Genomic DNA, 18,031 nt, shown 5'->3' with positions numbered 1-18,031 from the left:
CAAGTTGTTAAATTGGAAGGGAACTGATAAATTAGAAATCCAAATAGCAGATGACATCTCTCATGGACAAGTGCAAAATGATGCACAGTGGGAACATTTATCCAAATCATAAGTTACCCATGAAAAAGATCTAGGTGTCATCATGCAAAATCTTCTGGTCAGTGTGTGACTGTCCAGGCCTTGAGTCTGAAAGCAAATTTGGTGGACCAGGCTCATTGCTCCAACACCACCCCATAAGGAGAGAAGGCTGGCACACTTTCTGCTGCCCATCCCAAACCTGACTGCCTGGAGGTCCCTGCAGTGAGAACAGCCTCCAGTCCCTCAATGTCCTTCCTGTCAAAGGACTTACAGCATGCAGAGCACCAAGATGCAGAACCTGTAGACAGTCCAGCTGTACCAGACTAAGCCGCAGCTTAAAGCCACCAGCCCTTGGAGGCAGCCCCACCAGCAGTAGTTGGTGACAGAATTCTTCACAATTCCCACCCCTTGTCCTTTAGTGTCTATCTCAACCTCAGTCCTCCACCAGCATTCTTCAATGCAAGGCTTGAGGGTCAGTGGCTGGGCCCATTCAGACTCAATCACATGGGTTGGGTTTAGTACCAAGCCGAAACCCAAAAAGTAGCAACATTCCAGAGCTGAGGTTGTGATGTCATAATGCCTCATTCCACCAATGCTTAAGAGCCAATATCATCAGTGATGTCAATGGCTCGATTGTCCTATACTTGAGTCACATAAGAGTTGCCATGAAGCCCAGTATCTTGTTTCCAACAGTGGCTAACCTAGGTCAAGTAAAGAATGATACAGGGACAGCATTTGTCCTCAGCCCCATCCCCGTGGATAACAGCGGGAAACCATCCCGTGTCATATCTCAACCTCAGTCCTACACCAGCATTCTTCAATGCAAGGCTCGAGGGTTAGTGGCTGGGCCCATTCAGACTCCGATTTTTATGTGATCCATGTACAGTCAACTCTCAGTTTGTGAGTGTTTTGCAAGACAAGCAAAACATTCTCGCAACCAAGTGTTGACTCGATTTGCGAGCACCCTAGAGAACTGGCACCCCCCTCCCCCCGTGCAAACAACTTGAAACTTACCCCCCCCGTCTGGCACCGGCACGCAGCCCACAGGATGAGCTGGTGCCGCTTGAAGAACTTCCTGCCTCTACCGGGCCTTGTGCATGCTCAAGGCCTTCTAATTCTCCCTCTCGCCGAGATCTCAGAGAATCTCGGCGAGGAGAATTAGAAGGCCTTGAACCTTTTCCAGTGCCGCTATATCTTTCTTGAGATAAGACCAGAACTAAACGCAATACTCAAGTTTAAAATATTTTAGATGAACTAATTTTTCTTACAGAAGCTTGATCTGAAGGGGAATTATGGAAAAATACACAAGGTTATAGAAGATTTCTGAAAACAGGTCATCCTGGTTTTGACTCTGCCCTCCCAATCCAGAATAGTGATAGTATGGCCAAGTATGGTCTTTGGTTGTCAGTCTTTCCACTGGATAAGTATTTGTTCCATTAACTAATGCCAGAAGGAGTAACCTACACAGAGCAACAGTTAAAACCCAAACCTCTTCTGGATAAGCTATTTAAAGTCTACCATCTACTATGTTAACTGACAGAACATACCAAATTCTACTTAATTTCTTGTGCTGCCACATCTGTTTTCTGAAAGCTAGCTTGAAGAGAGCCAGGAAGACAGTCAACCTGCCAAGGCACCCGTTAATCAAGCTCTAAACACCCTTTACCTGAGGCAGAGAATGAACAACAGTGCTGCTGCCAAAACCTATCCAGACAAGCAGCACAATACAAAAGCAGAATGTTTCCTCAAATCAAGGAAAACTTTTCACACAAAGCCAGTTTTAGAATCATTTTAATTTCTGTCACAAGAAATATTTAGGAGGGTGCTGCGGTAGCGACAGCAGCTGCTTGGCTCCTCTGAACTGACACTCTTGTGTGGGTTTTGGCCAAATGATCAGTGTATTCCTAAATAAATGAAAAGAAAGGAGAAATTAGGTTCTTACCTGCTAATTTACTTTCTTTTAGCTTCTCCAGACCGGTAGAGGTTAAATCTTACAAGTGGGTATATATTTCATCTTTCTTCTTTCAGTCTCCATCTGCTGGTCATGATGAGATATATACCCACTTGTAGGATTTAACCTCTACCGGTTTGGAGAGTGCTAAAGAAAAAATTGTCTTCGGATTTCAAACAAAAATGGCAAGAGCTCACACCAGTCTTAACAGCAAAGTCATTAACTTAGCAAGAAGTGAGGGATACAACAACCTCAGGGAAATCAAGGGCAAGAATTGCAAGAGAATGTCCCAGCACTTCTTAGGCCAAGAAGTGCTCATTGTGAACCAAGAGGCAGATTCAATTCAGACGTCGGTTAGTTAGAAGGGAGAAAAATTAATGAAAAGCTTCCCTTCAGACCGGCACTGGCCCAAATAAAAATTGGGGAGGGACTCAGCCTCCCAACTGACACACACCTGAGGTTTATCAAGGCCCCCCGTGGGACCCAAGCAATAAAAGGCCAGATAAAGCCCCCAATCTATCCTCTCCAAAAGTCCCTAAGGCAAGGCCTAGAAATTTGAACAGAACTGCAGACTTACTACTTCCACCTGGTTGAAGACTGAGAACAGACTGATTTGTAAATGGGACTGCACAGCCCACTTGTACTGCTGATAGAGTTCAGTGTGTTCTCTGTCTCCACCTGCTGGTAGAGGAGCATAAACCCAGTCTGTGCTGGTTTAGAGGGTCACTAAAGAATACACATTTCCTTGAAATCTGTTTTTACTCAAACTGCCTACATCTAGAAAATGGAGACATTCAGAATTTTAAAAGCAAAGGGCCTATACTTATTTAACACTTTACAATGTTTATAAAACATTCAAACTGCCAACTCAAATCAGGATACAAATTATGCATCTCGAAAATATCAAATAACTGACTTTCAAACTTTGAACATATTATGCTGAGAGAAACCATTAGATAAAGACATGATTGCTTGACAAGGCTAAAGGTCAACACAGAAGAGGAAAACAGGCTATGAATACTGGTCAAGACCTTAATTCAGTGCAACTATGGAATTCATTGGTGGGATAGCTACAGGACTGGTTAAGATTTAAAACAATTACTGAAAATACAATTGTTTATTATAGCATTTTTATGAAGTGTCCAAGGTTTTTAGTGGCACAGTTGTCTTTAAAGGTTTTGCTTTGTAATGTTTATTCCTAAGATTTTGTAAACCGTCTAGTTGTAGACAGTATATAAATTTTTCAAATAAACAATCTACCTGCTTATCATGAGTCGTTCAGATATCTGCCTACTGCTATCCCAATTTATTCTACCTCCATGGACAACACTTCAGTACAATTCACTGCTCCAATATTACCCAAGTCATTTCAAACCTGCTCTCACCTGGTAAGGAGACTTGGTGAAGACAGTTTCCTTCCACAGATCAGGGGTCAAATAGCTGTAGGTCTTAGAGATTGCATCGAAGGTGGCTTTTGCTGTATAAACAAGATTGAGTTAAAAAGTGTACTATTTTCATTATAAACATACCGTATATTTTTATGCTGTAGAGTTTCAAAGGGAACAGGAAGACCACTTTAGGTCAATCTGTCGTGCAAACGAAACTCATTTCTCTTTCTCCCTGTAAACGACAACTACACTACCTAATCAAGTGCAGCTGAGCAGAGCTGAGAGAATTTATATCATGAATCCCATTATATAACAGATGCCAACTTCATGTTAAGCACTACAGTGTTCCCCCGGTCATTCGCGGTCCCGGTCATTCATGGATTTTCCGACTGTGAATGACCGGGCAGAAGAGGGCAGCCTAAGTGTCAGCGAGTGAAGGAAATCACTCGCAGTATGTTCCTGCACTAAAGTTGGGCCTTACCAATCAGGAGCTGCGTATCAAAGCAGCTCCCGATTGGTGAGGCCCGACTTTAGTGCAGGAAGAGGCGGTCGGAGCATACTGCGAGTGATTTTCCTTCACTCGCTGGTGCTCCGGCTGCCCTCTCCTATCTCCCCCGCTAAAAACCGTATTCATGGTTTTTCAGCATTTGCAGGGTTTCCTGGAACGGAACCAATGTTCCCGCTAAGCTGCGCTGGCCTGCGCTCGCGCACAAAATATTACATCGCAGCGCACAAGTTTCTCTTCACAGCGCACACACGCGTCGCAAAGGTAAGGGGAGGTAAGGTAAGGGGACGCATTGGGGGGATTGCACTTCCCCACAATTGCCATGCTTCGGTTCCTCTTCTTCCTTCCTTCCTCCCCCCCCGTGGGACCCTGCGGCACCATCAACTCTTACTCCCTCTAATGTCGGCCCTGCAGCTCCAGACTTCCTCGCACCTTCTCCCCTCCCCCTTTGGATCGCTATTATTTTAAATGTTATAGCCGCGGAGCTGTATCCATCAGTGGAGATGTCTAACCTCGGCCTGCCCCGGAACTCTTACTGCAACAGTGACTTCCTGTTCCTGCCTAGACGGGCGGCTGCTGCAGTAAGAGTTCCGGGGCAGGCCGAGGTTAGACATCTCCACTGATGGATACAGCTCCGCGGCTATAACAGCTCCTGCAGCTCTGCACTTCCCCACAATTGCCATGCTTCGGTTCCTCTTCTTCCTTCCTTCCTCCCCCCCCCCCCCCGCGGGACCCTGCGGCACCATCAACTCTTACTCCCTCTAATGTCGGCCCTGCAGCTCCAGACTTCCTCGCACCTTCTCCCCTCCCCCTTTGGATCGCTATTATTTTAAATGTTATAGCCGCGGAGCTGTATCCATCAGTGGAGATGTCTAACCTCGGCCTGCCCCGGAACTCTTACTGCAGCAGCCGCCCGTCTAGGCAGGAACAGGAAGTCACTGTTGCAGTAAGAGTTCCGGGGCAGGCCGAGGTTAGACATCTCCACTGATGGATACAGCTCCGCGGCTATAACATTTAAAATAATAGCGATCCAAAGGGGGAGGGGAGAAGGTGCGAGGAAGTCTGGAGCTGCAGGGCCGACATTAGAGGGAGTAAGAGTTGATGGTGCCGCAGGGTCCCGCGGGGGGGGGGGGGGGGGGGCGGAAGGAAGGAAGAAGAGGAACCGAAGCATGGCAATTGTGGGGAAGTGCAGAGCTGCAGGGAAGAGTGTTGCGGTACCCAGCTGGAGGGAGAAGGAAGATGAGGGAGGGAATTAAAGGAGATGCCAGGGCTTGGAGCGTAGGAGGAAGGTATGCCAGTCTAAGGGAAAAGGAAGGGGGAGATGTGAGAGCATGGAGGGGGAGCGAAAGATGGAAGAAAAGGAAAGGAGAGAGATGCCAGAGAATCAGGGAAGGGGAGATACCAGACTATGAGGAGAGGTGTGGGAGAGGGAAGGCGAGGAGAGAGATGCCAGACCAATGGGGTGAAAGGAGAGATGGAAGGGGGAGGCATACAGTTTCTGGAAGGGGCATAGAAGGAGAGAAGATGCCATATAGGGGAAGAGAGACGGCAGACAGTGGATGGAAGGAAGAGAGTTACAAGAAGATGAGGAAAGGAGAAACCACAGAAGACAAAGGTAGAAAAAAATTTCTATTTATTTATTGCTTTAGGAGACATGTGTCACTGTTTCTGTGAAGCATTGTATGCAGAGTCCAGCTTCTTGCTGGTTCAATTTAACCTTTGTCTATGTATTTTTATTTTATCCCCCCTTTTACAAAACTGTGAAGCGTTTTTAGCACCAGCCTTGGTGGTAGCAGCTCTGATGCTCAGAATTTTATGAGCATCAGAGCTGTTACCTCCGTAGCTAAAATCCACACTACAGTTTTGTAAAAGAGGGAGGGGTTAGTTTGTGATTACATATTCCTTACTAGGCGAAGGTGTTTTCTGTGTTCTGTGTGTTTTCTGTTAGGATTGACGGTGTAGGATTGATCTGTGCTGGTCTGGCTTGTTTAGTTTTACAATGGGTGTATTGATGTACTGCTCACTGCAATATGTAAGATGCTGCCTTTTCCTAGGTACTCATGTGTGACGTGTGGTTTGTTACTAAAAATCATGTTTTTCTTACAGATGGGGGGGGTGCCAAAAAATGATGGGCCCCGGATGTTACATATGCTAGGTACGCCACTGTATGTAAAGATACCAGAAAGCTGGCGTAGCAAAAACTTCTAAGTTTTGAGTATTTAACCCTCCCACAATCTCACGGGCACTCGTTTCAAGTTTATTGAGATTTTGATTTAAACGCAATATCAAATATTTTCAATGCGTATAACAAAAATAAATTTGGGGAAATAAATAAAACCATTTGAACCAGTGTTCCCGCTAAGCTGCGCTGGCGCACAAAATATTACATCGCAGCGCACACGTTTCTCGTCACAGCGCACAATCGGAAGAGGCGTACGGCAGATGGCAGGGCGGCGAGAGGAGAATCGGGCGAGTTGGCTCATAACTTGCTGGCGCCCGATATTTTTGGCTCACGGTGAAAAAAGTTTGCTCACAACACCCGCCCGCTTAGAGGGAACACTGAACGGAACCCCCGCGAATATCTGGGGAAGTACTGTATTCTGATAATATTCAGTTCTGACTAAAACATGCAGCACTTCAGGATCTCCGCTGTGCCTGTACATTACCAGGAACTTACCAAAGTTTCCCAGTGTGGCTGTGCAACCCCTGGCTGAGGTGTAGCAGTCATCGATACCTGCCATCATCAGTAACTTCTTTGGGACTGGGGCGGAGACTATGCCAGTACCGCGGGGTGCAGGAATCAACCGCACTAGAACTGAACCGCAACGACCAGTGACCTGAGAAAAGAGATTCAAATGAAATTCATGTCAGTTTTGTGAATTTGCACGTCATCTTCATTCACTGAACAAGATGGACTCGTAGCCCTGTTGAAGGTTGATTTTAAAAGGAAATCTGTCCCATAATTAACCCTTTTCCTGCAGGGTTTATTAAAGTATTTTTAACTACATGTGACAAGCCAAAAGTACTTAGGACTCACTGGAAATAAATGACTCAAAGAAATGTGTTTTGGAGACCGTATCTGGCAAAGGACGTTAAGGAGACTTGAAGCGGTCCAGAGAAAGGTGATAAAAATGGGAGGTTTGCACTATGAGGAGAGACTGGAAGCCCTAAATCTGTACATCCTAGAAGAAAGGAGGGACAGGGGAGATACAATTCAAACGTTCAAATATTTGAAAGGTATTAATGAAGAACAAAATCTTTTCCAGAGAAAGGAAAATGGTAAAACCAGAGGACATAATTTGAGGTTGAGGGGTGGTAGATTAAAGAGCAATGTTAGGAAATTCTACTTTACGGAAAGGGTGGTGGATGCCTGGAATGCGCTCCCGAGAGAGGTTGTGGAGAGGAAAACAGTGACGAGTTCAAAAAAGCAAGGGATGAACACAGAGGATCTAGAATCAGAAAATAATATTAAAAATTGAACTAAGGCCAGTACTGGGCAGACTTGCACGGTCTGTGTCCCATATATGGCCATTCAGATGAGGATGGGCTGGGGAGGGCTTCGATGGCTGGGATGGTTTAGATGGGCTGGAGTGAGCTTCGATGTGAGACTCCAGTAGATAGAACCTAAGCACACGACCGGGCAAGGCTCTGGGTTTCTGGCCCAGAAATATCTAAGAAAAAGGAACAATTAAATCATTAATTTATAAAGCATGTACGGTAACAGTTAGGCAGACTGGATGGACCGTTTGGATCTTTATCTGCTGTCATTTACTGATGCTATGTGTTTAGCAAAACATGAATACCCTCAAATATCTAGGATACGTTAAAAAAAAAACTTACTTTGCAAGGAACAGTGTGGGGCTTGCCAATCTTGTTACCCCAATAGCCACGTCGAACAGGCACAATGGAGAGTTTAGCGAGGATAATTGCACCACGGATAGCTGTAGCAACTTCCTTAGAGCACTTAACACCGAGTCCAACATGTCCGTTATAGTCACCAATGGCAACAAAAGCCTGCGAATATAAAATAAGCATTTAGGAACACCATCACAATCCCAGTTACTGTGCAAGTTAAGATTATTGTGGCTTCTTTCATAAGTTACTGCCTTCCACTAGCTGATTTCATCCAACGCACTGTTAGCCCTATCTTCTTTTCTATCATTTTGTATTTCTATCCCTCCCTTAAGCCTCAAGTAATGTTGATGTCAGTCATTCCATATTTTTTGTTTACCCCTAATTTTATTATGGAAATCGCTTAGAAATTTTTTATAATTAACTTGGAACCTGCAAATGAGTGTGGATCAGAGTTGTAAAGCATCTCCAAAAGACACCAAAAGCAAGTGTTCTGCAATTTCATATTTCTAAATCCGAACAATTACCTTGAACCTGGTCCGCTGACCTGCCCGCGTCTGTTTCTGGACTGGCATGATCTTCAGAACCTCATCCTTCAGCGAGGAACCCAGGAAGAAGTCAATGATTTCAGACTCCTGCAGCAAATGCCAAATGTTTCACTGTAACATACAGCACCGCAACCAGAGGACACGTGGGGGGGGGGGGGGGAGAGGTAGAAAACTACTCGGACTGCATTTCTAAAGTAGACTCTGAAAGCTAAGGCTTTTTATAGCTATTCTGCATGTTTTAAATCATTGTTTCTCAACTCGGTCCTGGAGTTGCCCTTGGGATATCTACATTGAATTTGCATACGCTGCCTCCATTATATGAACATTTCTTTCATGCATATTCATTGAGGATATCTTGAAAACCTGACTGGCAAGGGGCTACTCCAGGACCGAGTTGAGAAACTTTTAGATTCTCTCATTTGAATTTCTCACCTTTCATCACTTTTTTTAGGGCTGGATTTCTATTAAATTTTGTAATTGCGATTATTCACGCAATTAAAGGTTATGTATTTTTTCCTTGTGATTCTGGGCAAGTAGGAAACTCTTCATTGCCCAGACAAGGAGCTGCAGTGGGGAAAATATACATCTTTAGTTACATGATTAATTGCAATTAAAATACAGCCCTAAAAAGCAATACCATAGAACTTTTGCCTTCAAAATCCCAATCAGAACCTTCATGTTCCAAGCAAGCACACAGCAATCCTGGCTGGGAAACTCCATTAATAGTGCATTCCGAAAATCAATTAAAACCGTTCTATTTGACAAATTCATCTCCTAAACAGACGCCTTCACCCACTATATTTCCCCTTTGCCAACCTCGATGTAATTTCTTATGTATCCTTTCACCTCTTGCACTCTGTAATTCGCTGATTGTCCAGCCTTCTTTCAATGTAAACCGCCTAGAAATCTTTTGATTATGGCGGTATAGAAAAATAAAGTTATTATCAATAAACTAGTGTCATCATATCTATGGGAGTCAGTGCTTTAGCGTTCTTATCGTAGGCTTCACAGGGCAGAGTCTAGCTTTGCTTGTTCTACAGGACACAGCCAGTGCTATATGTGCCGCTGGCGTGGGAAAATTCTTCAATCATGGTGAGTTACAGTGTTCAAATTAAAGAGACGTGGTTTGGACGAGGTATGCAAGTGAGTCTGGGAAGTGATTGTTTAACATCTATAAATGCTCTGTCTGGGTGAAAGTTTGTTAAGAGAAGGTATGCCTGGGGATAGCTAAAAGCCATTTAATTGGCCAATAGCTCTGTTTTTTTTCAAAGAAGTTTAGCTGAGACGTGTGGAAAGACTGAAATTGATTTTTCTTTGTAAAAGGAGAAGTTATATGCTGAGAAATACTGATTCCCAAATAAAGTGTTCTCCCTGCATGAAAATACATTTTACTTTAGTAAATTTGCCACAGTTCAGAGTGACTTATCAGTGAGGGATAAATATATATATATATATTTTTTTTGGGGGGGGCATGCTAGATCTGTGTGGTGGGGTGTAAGGCAGGGAGGACATGCTGGCTGGGAAGGGGTATGAATGAGGCAGGGAGATGTGTGGTAAGGACAAAGACCTGTTGGCTGGGGAAGGAGGGGTCCAATTTGTCTGTGCACGGCCTCAACTTAATACATGGGTCACACCAGTTTTGGCCATTTCGTCCAAAACTGCCCTCTGCTTATGAAATTGATTTATAGTCGGGTATATACTGTAAAGCACAGTTACTTACCGTAACAGGTGTTATCCAGGGACAGCAGGCAGATATTCTTAACGTATGGGTGACGTCACCGACGGAGCCCCGGTATGGACACTTTTTACTAGAAAGTTCTAGTTGGCCGCACCGCGCATGCGCGAGTGCCTTCCCGCCCGATGGAGGTGTGCGTGGTCCCCAGTTAAGATAAGCCAGCTAAGAAGCCAACCCGGGGAGGAGGGTGGGACGTAAGACTATCTGCCTGCTGTCCCTGGATAACACCTGTTACGGTAAGTAACTGGTGCTTATCCCAGGACAAGCAGGCAGCATATTCTTTACGCATGGGTGACCTCCAAGCTAACAAAGAGGGAGGGGGGATGGTTGGCCATTAGGAAAATAAATTCTGTAGTACAGATTGGCCGAAGTGCCCATCCCGTCTGGAAAAGGTATCCAGACAGTAGTGAGTAGTGAACGTGTGAACTGAGGACCAAGTGGCAACCTTGCAGATTTCCTCGATGGGCGTGGAACGGAGGAAAGCCACAGAAGCAGCCATAGCTCTGACCCTGTGGGCCGTGACAGCACCTTCCAGTGAGAGACCGGCCCGAGCATAACAGAACGCAATGCAGGCAGCAAGCGTCCGTTTAGAGATAGGACGACCCAGACGGTTAGGGTCGAAGGACAAAAAGAGCTGAGGAGACGAGCGGTGAGCCCTGGTACGGTCAAGATAGTAAGCAAGGGCACGCTTACAGTCCAGCGTGTGCAATGCCTGTTCCCCAGGATGAGAATGGGGTTTAGGGAAAAAGAGAGGCAACACAATGGACTGGTTGAGATGAAAGTCCGAGACCACCTTGGGAAGGAATTTAGGATGGGTACGCAGAACCACCTTGTCATGGTGAAAAACAGTGAAAGGTGGGTCGGCAACCAGTGCATGCAGCTCACTAACCCTCCTGGCAGAGGTGATGGCAATGAGGAAAAGCACCTTCCATGTAAGAAATTTGAGTGAAGTTGTGGCAAGAGGCTCAAACGGAGGTTTCATGAGGGCTGATAAAACCACATTCAGGTCCCAGATGACTGGAGGAGGCTTCAGAGGTGGTTTGACATTGAAGAGGCCTCTCATGAACCGGGAAACCAGGGGATGAGCCGTAAGAGGTTTTCCGAGGATAGGCTCATGAAACACAGTGATGGCACTGAGGTGGACTCTGATTGAGGTCGACTTGAGGCCAGCGTCGGAGAGAGAGAGCAAATAGTCCAGTACAGTTTCCACCGCCAATGAGGTGGGATCGTGATGATGAAGTAGACACCAAGAGGAGAACCGGGTCCACTTCTGATGGTAACATTGGAGGGTGGCCGGTTTCCTGGAGGCATCCAAAATACGACGGACAGGCTGAGACAGATTCTCTGGAGAGGTCAGCCCGAGAGAAATCAAGCTGTCAGGTGGAGCGAGGACAGATTGGGATGTAGTAGACTGATGCTGCTGTGTAAGTAGAGTAGGAAACACAGGAAGAGGAATGGGCTCCCTGGAGCTGAGCTGGAGCAGGAGGGAGAACCAGTGTTGGCGAGGCCACCGAGGAGCGATGAGAATCATGGTGGCTCTGTCCCTGCGGAGTTTGGATAACGTCCGCAACATCAGAGGCAGTGGAGGAAAGGCATAGAGGAACCGATCCGTCCAGTCGAGCAGGAATGCATCCGGGGCCAGACGATGAGGAGAGAAGAGTCTGGAACAGAACTGGGGCAGCTGATGGTTGTGAGGAGCTGCAAAGAGGTCCACCTGAGGAGTGCCCCAGCGAGCAAAGATGGAGCGGAGCGTGGGAGGATCCAGAGTCCACTCGTGAGGTTGAAGGATGCGGCTGAGATTGTCGGCCAGGGAGTTCTGTTCGCCCTGGATATAGACAGCCTTGAGGAAGAGACTGTGGGCCGTGGCCCAGGTCCAGATGTGGATGGCCTCCTGACAGAGGAGGGGAGATCCGGTGCCGCCTTGCTTGTTTATGTAGTACATGGCGACTTGGTTGTCTGTGCACAGGAGAAGAACCTGAGGGTAGAGAACGTGCTGGAAGGCTTTGAGAGCATAGAACATGGCTCTGAGTTCCAGGAAATTGATGTGATGTTGACGCTCCTGAGGGGTCCAGAGTCCCTGGGTGCGAAGATCTCCCAGGTGAGCTCCCCACGCATAAGGGGAGGCATCTGTGGTTATGATCATGGAGTGAGGGGGTAGATGAAAGAGTAGACCCCTGGAAAGATTGGAGGAGTTCAACCACCATTGAAGAGATTGCTGAAGAGACGATGTCACAGAGATGGGATGAGAAAGAGGATCGGTGGTCTGTGACCATTGGTTGGCTAGAGTCCACTGAGGTGTCCTGAGGTGGAGTCGCGCCAGAGGAAGTACATGGACCGTCGAGGCCATGTGGCCCAGGAGGATCATCATCTGCCGAGCTGGAATGGAGTGATGAAGGAGCACCTGACGGCAGAGGTGGAGCAGGGTTCGATGGCGGTCGGAGGGGAGAAATGCCCTCATTAGAGTGGTGTCAAGAACTGCTCCAATGAACTGAAGTCGCTGTGTGGGAAGCAGATGTGACTTGGGGTAGTTGATCTCGAACCCCAGGTGATGGAGGAACGAGATGGTGTGTTGAGTGGCTTGTAGCACAAGCGGAGACGTAGGTGCTTTCACCAGCCAATCGTCCAAGTAGGGGAACACCTGAAGGTCGTGAGACCTGAGGAAGGCCGCCACCACAATAAGGCACTTGGTGAACACCCTGGGTGATGATGCGAGGCCAAAGGGTAGCACTTTGTATTGATAGTGATGGTGCCGGATCTGAAACCGTAGATAGCGACGTGAAGTCGGATTGATTGGGATGTGAGTGTAGGCCTCCTTGAGGTCTAGGGAGCATAGCCAGTCGTGGTGAGAGAGAAGAGGGTAAAGCGTGGCCAGGGAGAGCATTCTGAACTTCTCTTTGACCAGACACTTGTTAAGGTCCCGGAGATCGAGGATGGGACGAAGGTCTCCTGTTTTTTTGGGAACCAGGAAGTAGCGGGAGTAGAATCCCTGACCCCTTTGGTCCGGAGGCACCTCTTCGATGGCATTGAGAAGAAGGAGGGATTGGACCTCCCTCAGGAGGAGGGGGGTTTGGGAGGAGTGAGAAGCAGACTCTACAGGAGGATGGTCTGGTGGAAGAGTCTGGAAGTTGAGAGAGTAGCCGTGGCGAATGATGTTGAGGACCCACTGGTCTGAAGTGATGACCTCCCAACGGCTGAGGAAAAGTTGAAGACGTCCTCCGATAGGTTGAGGGAGAGGTAGCGACGGGGGGAGACTGGCTATGCTCTGGAGAAAGGAATCAAAAGGGTTGAGATGGTTTTGATGAAGGAAGAGGCTTGGCAGGCTGAGTCTGCGGGCGAGCCTGAGGCTGATGCTGGTGGCGAGGATGGCGAGACTGTTGTTGAGACGGGTTGAGAGGTCTGGCCGAGAACCTGCGTTGTTAAGAAGACTGTTGTCTGTAGGGGCGAGCAGGCGGAGTCTTCTTTTTAGGTTTGATCAGAGTGTCCCACCTGGTCTCATGTGCTGAGAGCTTCTGGGTTGTCGAGTCCAGGGACTCTCCGAAGAGTTTATCACCCAGACAAGGTGTGTTAGCCAGGCGGTCCTGGTGGTTAATGTCTAGGTCAGAGACTCTCAGCCATGCCAAACGGCGCATAGCCACCGCCATGGCAGATGCGCGAGAGGTCAGCTCAAACGAGTCGTAGATGGAGCGAACCATGAACTTCCTGAGTTGGAGGAGGCTGGAAATTTGTTGCTGGACAAGGGGGACCTTACGTTCAGGAAGATATTTCTGTAAGGAGGAGAGCTGTTGCACCAGATGCTTCATGTAGAAGGAGAAGTGGAAGGTGTAATTGTTTGCTCTATTGGCTAGCATGGCATTTTGGAAAAGGCGCTTACCAAATTTATCCATAGTTTTTCCCTCTCTGCCAGGAGGGGTGGAGGCATATACACTGGAACCCTGAGATTTTTTTAAAGTAGATTCCACCAGGAGGGATTCGTGGGGCAATTGAGGTTTGTCAAAACCTGGGATTGGAATAACCCGGTACAAGCTATCCAATTTGCGAGGGGCCCCGGGAACAGTGAGGGGAGTCTCCCAGTTTTTATAGAAAGTTTCCCGTAAGATGTCGTGGACGGGCAACTTTAGAAATTCCTTGAGGGGTTGCTCAAAGCCTAGGGCATCGAGAAAAGCCTGAGACTTTTTAGAGTCGGACTCTAAGGGGATGGAAAGAGCTGCTGACATCTCCCTAAGGAATTTAGAGAAAGAGGATTGCTCTGGTTTTGAGACGGTGTCGGTCATGGAGGGTTCTTCGTCGGTTGACGAAGCGTCCTCTTCGGTACCGTGCGGGGAGTCTTCCCACAAGTCTGGGTCTCTAACGTCGGGGTGTGCACGTTTGGACATTGGTGTAGAGGGCTCGGCATGGCAGGTCTTTGAGAGAGATTTGCCTGAGCGCACCGAGGCGGTACCGGGTGAGGAAGACCGATGTCGTTCCCGGGATCGGGCAGGGTCGGCAGCAGCACAGGTATGCGCTGTAGGTGTTTCAGCCAAGAGCACCGGTATGGAGGTATTAATCGGTACCGAGGGGGTCGACACCGATGGGACAGTGCGAGGCTCGGACCGGTCCTGTACCGGAAGGTGCGGCGCCAGCAACGCCGGCAAGTTGTTGGAGTTGTTGCTGCAGCTGCTCCTGTAACTGTGTTTGGAGTATGGCCGCGATGCGGTCATCCAGGGGAGGCACTGGTTACCGCTTTTTTCTTCTTCGGTACCAGAGGTGCCGCTCTACGCTACGGCGATGAGGAGGCCGATGATGAGGCACTCACCGATATCGGAGCGGAGCATTTGCGGGGTCGGTGCGGTGCCGGGAGGGCCGGTGTCGCAACCGTGGCAGGAGGGTGCTCGAGGGAAGTGGAAGGCTTCTTAGCCGGCTTACCTGGGCCCAACGACCCCGAGGAAGGGTCCGGTGGTGTCGACGTCGTCAGTGCCGACTTTTGGGGTGCCGTTGACGTCGCAGCAGGTTCCATGGCAGATCCGGTACCGAACAAAATATTTTGCTGGATCTGCCTATTTTTCAATGTGCGCTTTTTAAGCGTAGCACAGCGGGTGCAGGTGTCAGCCCGATGCTCTGGACCCAAGCACTGCAGGCACCAATTGTGCGGGTCGGTGAGAGAGATCGGGCGTGCACACCGCTGGCACTTCTTAAAGCCCGGTTGAGGGGGCATGAAGGGAAACACGGCCTCCGCAAAATCAAAGCTGGAGGCCTGTATGGTGACAACAGGCCCCGCCGGGGCCAGCTCGAAAAAATAAAGAAAACTCGACAAGTTTTTTTTTTGAAAAGAAAATTAAAGGAATCCAAGGGAAAAAATAGAAGAAAATTGAAAAAATATGCGAGCGGGAAGGCAAACTAAATAATTTCAACAGCCGTTGAAACACATGCGACTTCTTCGCTCCGCGGAAACGAAGAAACTGGGGACCAGGCACTCCTCCGTCGGGCGGGAAGGCACTTGCGCATGCGCGGTGCGGCCAACTAGAACTTTCTAGTAAAAAGTGTCCGTACCGGGGCTCCATCGGTGACGTCACCCATACGTTAAGAATATGCTGCCTGCTTGTCCTGGGATAATTCCTCTTACAGTCTTCAGCTTACACCAAGTTAACTAAAGCCCCACCACTTTCTCAGTACACAAAATGCTGCCACAAATGATCAACATACCCCAGACAATTCTATGAACACCAGTCTTTTTTTCCTAACTTTCCCTCCCCAAAACCACTGAAAACAAGCACAATGTAGCATTCACCCCCATCTTCAGGTACATTTCAGCATTACATGCATTGCCAAGCCTGATGTTCCAGCTTGTTTTATAAGTTCCTTGGTCGGTGTCGAGGTCGACGGTGCCGATTTTTGAGGTACCGCCGTGGAAGGTGAGGAGTCCATCGCCGACTCGGTGCCGAAGAGAAGAGTTTGTTGGATTCTTCGGTTTTTAAGTGTTCGTTTTTGCAGGGTGGCACAGCGGGTGCAGGAGTCCGCCCGATGCTCCGGACCCAGACACTGCAAACACCAATTGTGTGGGTCAGAAACGGAGATCGGGCGTGCACACCGCTGGCACTTCTTAAAACCGACCTGCGGGGGCATGAAGGGGAAGATGGCCTCCGCAAAATCGAAGTCCGAGGCCTGTATAATGGCAACAGGCCCCGCCGGGGCAAAAACGAAAGAAAAAGGAAAAAAATGAAAGTTTTTTTTTTTTTTTTTTTTTGCAAATCAAAGAAAAATAAACCCGAAGGTAAAGAGAGAAAAAATTAGGAAAAAAACGCGAGCGGGAAGGCGAAAAAGTGATTTCAACGGCCGTTGAAAAAATACACGCGTCTTCTTCGCTCCGCGGAAACGAAGAAACTGGGGACCACGCACTCCTCCGTCGGGCGGGAAGGCACTCGCGCACGCGCGGTGCGGCCAACTAGAAACTTCTAGTTAAAAAGGTCCGTACCGAGGGCTCCGTCGGTGACGTCACCCATGTGTTAAGAATATGCTGCCTGCTTGTCCTGGGATAAAAGTTTTAACCTTGTTTTAAACTATTCAACCTGATCAACTCTGCTAGAATGACTTTAGAGAACTAACTTTACTTTTCACATTTCCAACTACCAGATTAAGTCTATAAAAAAAATCTATTAAGAAAACAATACAGCTCAGCACACCATTTACCTTAATAGGGAGAGAAAAGAGATAAATCTCCTCCAGGGACTTGATCTTCATGTCTTTTACGAGGCGACCAAGCTTGGTGACAGGGATCCACTAGCAAAACAGAAAAGAGGAAGGGACAGATGATTGTTGTACATGAAAAAAATAAGACATCCCCTAAAAATAAGCCCTAATGCATTTTTTGGAGCAAAGAAGACCCTGTCTTATTTTCGGGGAAAATACACTAGTACCCTTAATTCCTTTGCCAATATAATTGTTGTTCTTTGTTACATCCCCTTCGCCAAACGAGACAAGCTAGACATATATAAACTCACATATTAAATACACACAAAATTAAGCTACTCATATCAGCAAGGCAATCTTTACCTCCTTTTCATCCGCCTTTCCACCACGGGCCCCACGGCCTCTGCCTCGACCGCGGCCCCTGCCTCGACCGCGGCCCCTGCCACCACTGCCGAAGCCTCCGCGGAAGCCCCCCCGATTACCACCGGCGTCATCCGCCATTTGCTATAAAGGGAAAACAGAAAGTGATCACACATTTAAGACTAAAAGTTGCACAACACAAACAGAAAAACATACCCCCCCCCCTCTCCAGAGAACACAAAGCCTAGCATAAAGCATCAGCTACCACCAAGCTGCTCCTTAAAAAGAGCAAACCGGGCACTGCACAAGGGGGAATCAAGTGCAAACACGGCCCCCACCCCCCAAGCTGTAAGCCGGGGAGCAGATACTTGCAGAAACCCCTCAAAGTATTAGTAGCCAGCTATGTGGGTGCCATGTGTGCTCGGGCACCCCGATAGAGAAAACTTCTTGACTGCATTCAGTGTTGGGGGGGGGGGGGGCATTTTCATTGGATTTAGCACCTGCAATCATTTTGAAAAGCTCCAGTTCCCAGCTTAGTGCTAGTGGTAAGAGAAAAGAGATCAGAGTGGCTTATAACTGATATACAGGTGCTTATTTTGTAGCTGGGGCAATGGAGGGTTGATTTGCCCAGGGCCACAATGAGCTGCAGTCCCTGGAGCAACCACTAGGCTGCTCCTGATGCACCAGAAGTCTGCTTCCGCCTGCAAGGGGTCCAGGCTAAGGCCACGGCCTAGCCGAGGACGAGCGTTAAAGCGGCCATCAGACACAAAATAGCGAGCAGGCAACCTCGGCCACACGCTAAAGGACATCGTCCGCTGCAAAACAGCGGCTCAGACAGGCGGATGGCAGCGATATACCGGCGATAGCTGCGACCCGTCCCCCACTTACGTGATTATATGGAACAAGGAAGAACGCGGGCCCGCGGCGCTCTATTTATAGCGCCGAGGATCT

General features: G+C 48.0%; 1 protein-coding gene and 1 non-coding gene across 2 annotated transcripts; both read right to left on the bottom strand.

Moving 5' to 3' along the window:
- Positions 1-1,852: 1,852 nt before the first annotated feature.
- Positions 1,853-17,259, bottom strand: RPS2 (ribosomal protein S2). Its single transcript, XM_033914535.1, has 7 exons — positions 17,084-17,259; positions 16,721-16,810; positions 8,302-8,409; positions 7,763-7,936; positions 6,600-6,759; positions 3,415-3,506; positions 1,853-1,982 (listed from the first exon to the last, which is right to left on the bottom strand). Exons 1-7 carry the CDS (start codon positions 17,219-17,221, stop codon positions 1,893-1,895), a joined length of 852 nt encoding a protein of 283 aa, XP_033770426.1. The 5' UTR covers positions 17,222-17,259; the 3' UTR covers positions 1,853-1,892.
- LOC117345902 lies at positions 3,571-3,705 on the bottom strand. The gene has a single exon (XR_004536527.1). It is a non-coding gene; the product is annotated as a small nucleolar RNA SNORA64/SNORA10 family (small nucleolar RNA).
- Positions 17,260-18,031: the final 772 nt, after the last annotated feature.

The sequence above is a fragment of the Geotrypetes seraphini genome, chromosome 11, assembly GCF_902459505.1.
Source record: "Geotrypetes seraphini chromosome 11, aGeoSer1.1, whole genome shotgun sequence".
Taxonomy (NCBI): domain Eukaryota; kingdom Metazoa; phylum Chordata; class Amphibia; order Gymnophiona; family Dermophiidae; genus Geotrypetes; species Geotrypetes seraphini.
Note: the sequence above shows the minus strand (reverse complement) of the source record. Positions and strands in the feature narration are given on the sequence as shown.

What these genes read in the sequence shown, in the direction of transcription:
- RPS2 (XM_033914535.1), bottom strand. Translation starts at nt 17,221, where the DNA reads ATGGCGGATGACGCCGGTGGTAATCGGGGGGGCTTCCGCGGAGGCTTC. An exon ending in GAAAGGCGGATGAAAAGGAG is followed by an intron (nt 16,811 to 17,083) that starts GTAAAGATTGCC and finishes CTGTTTTGCTAG; the next exon opens with TGGATCCCTGTCACCAAGCT. An exon ending in TCTTTTCTCTCCCTATTAAG is followed by an intron (nt 8,410 to 16,720) that starts GTAAATGGTGTG and finishes CATTTGCTGCAG; the next exon opens with GAGTCTGAAATCATTGACTT.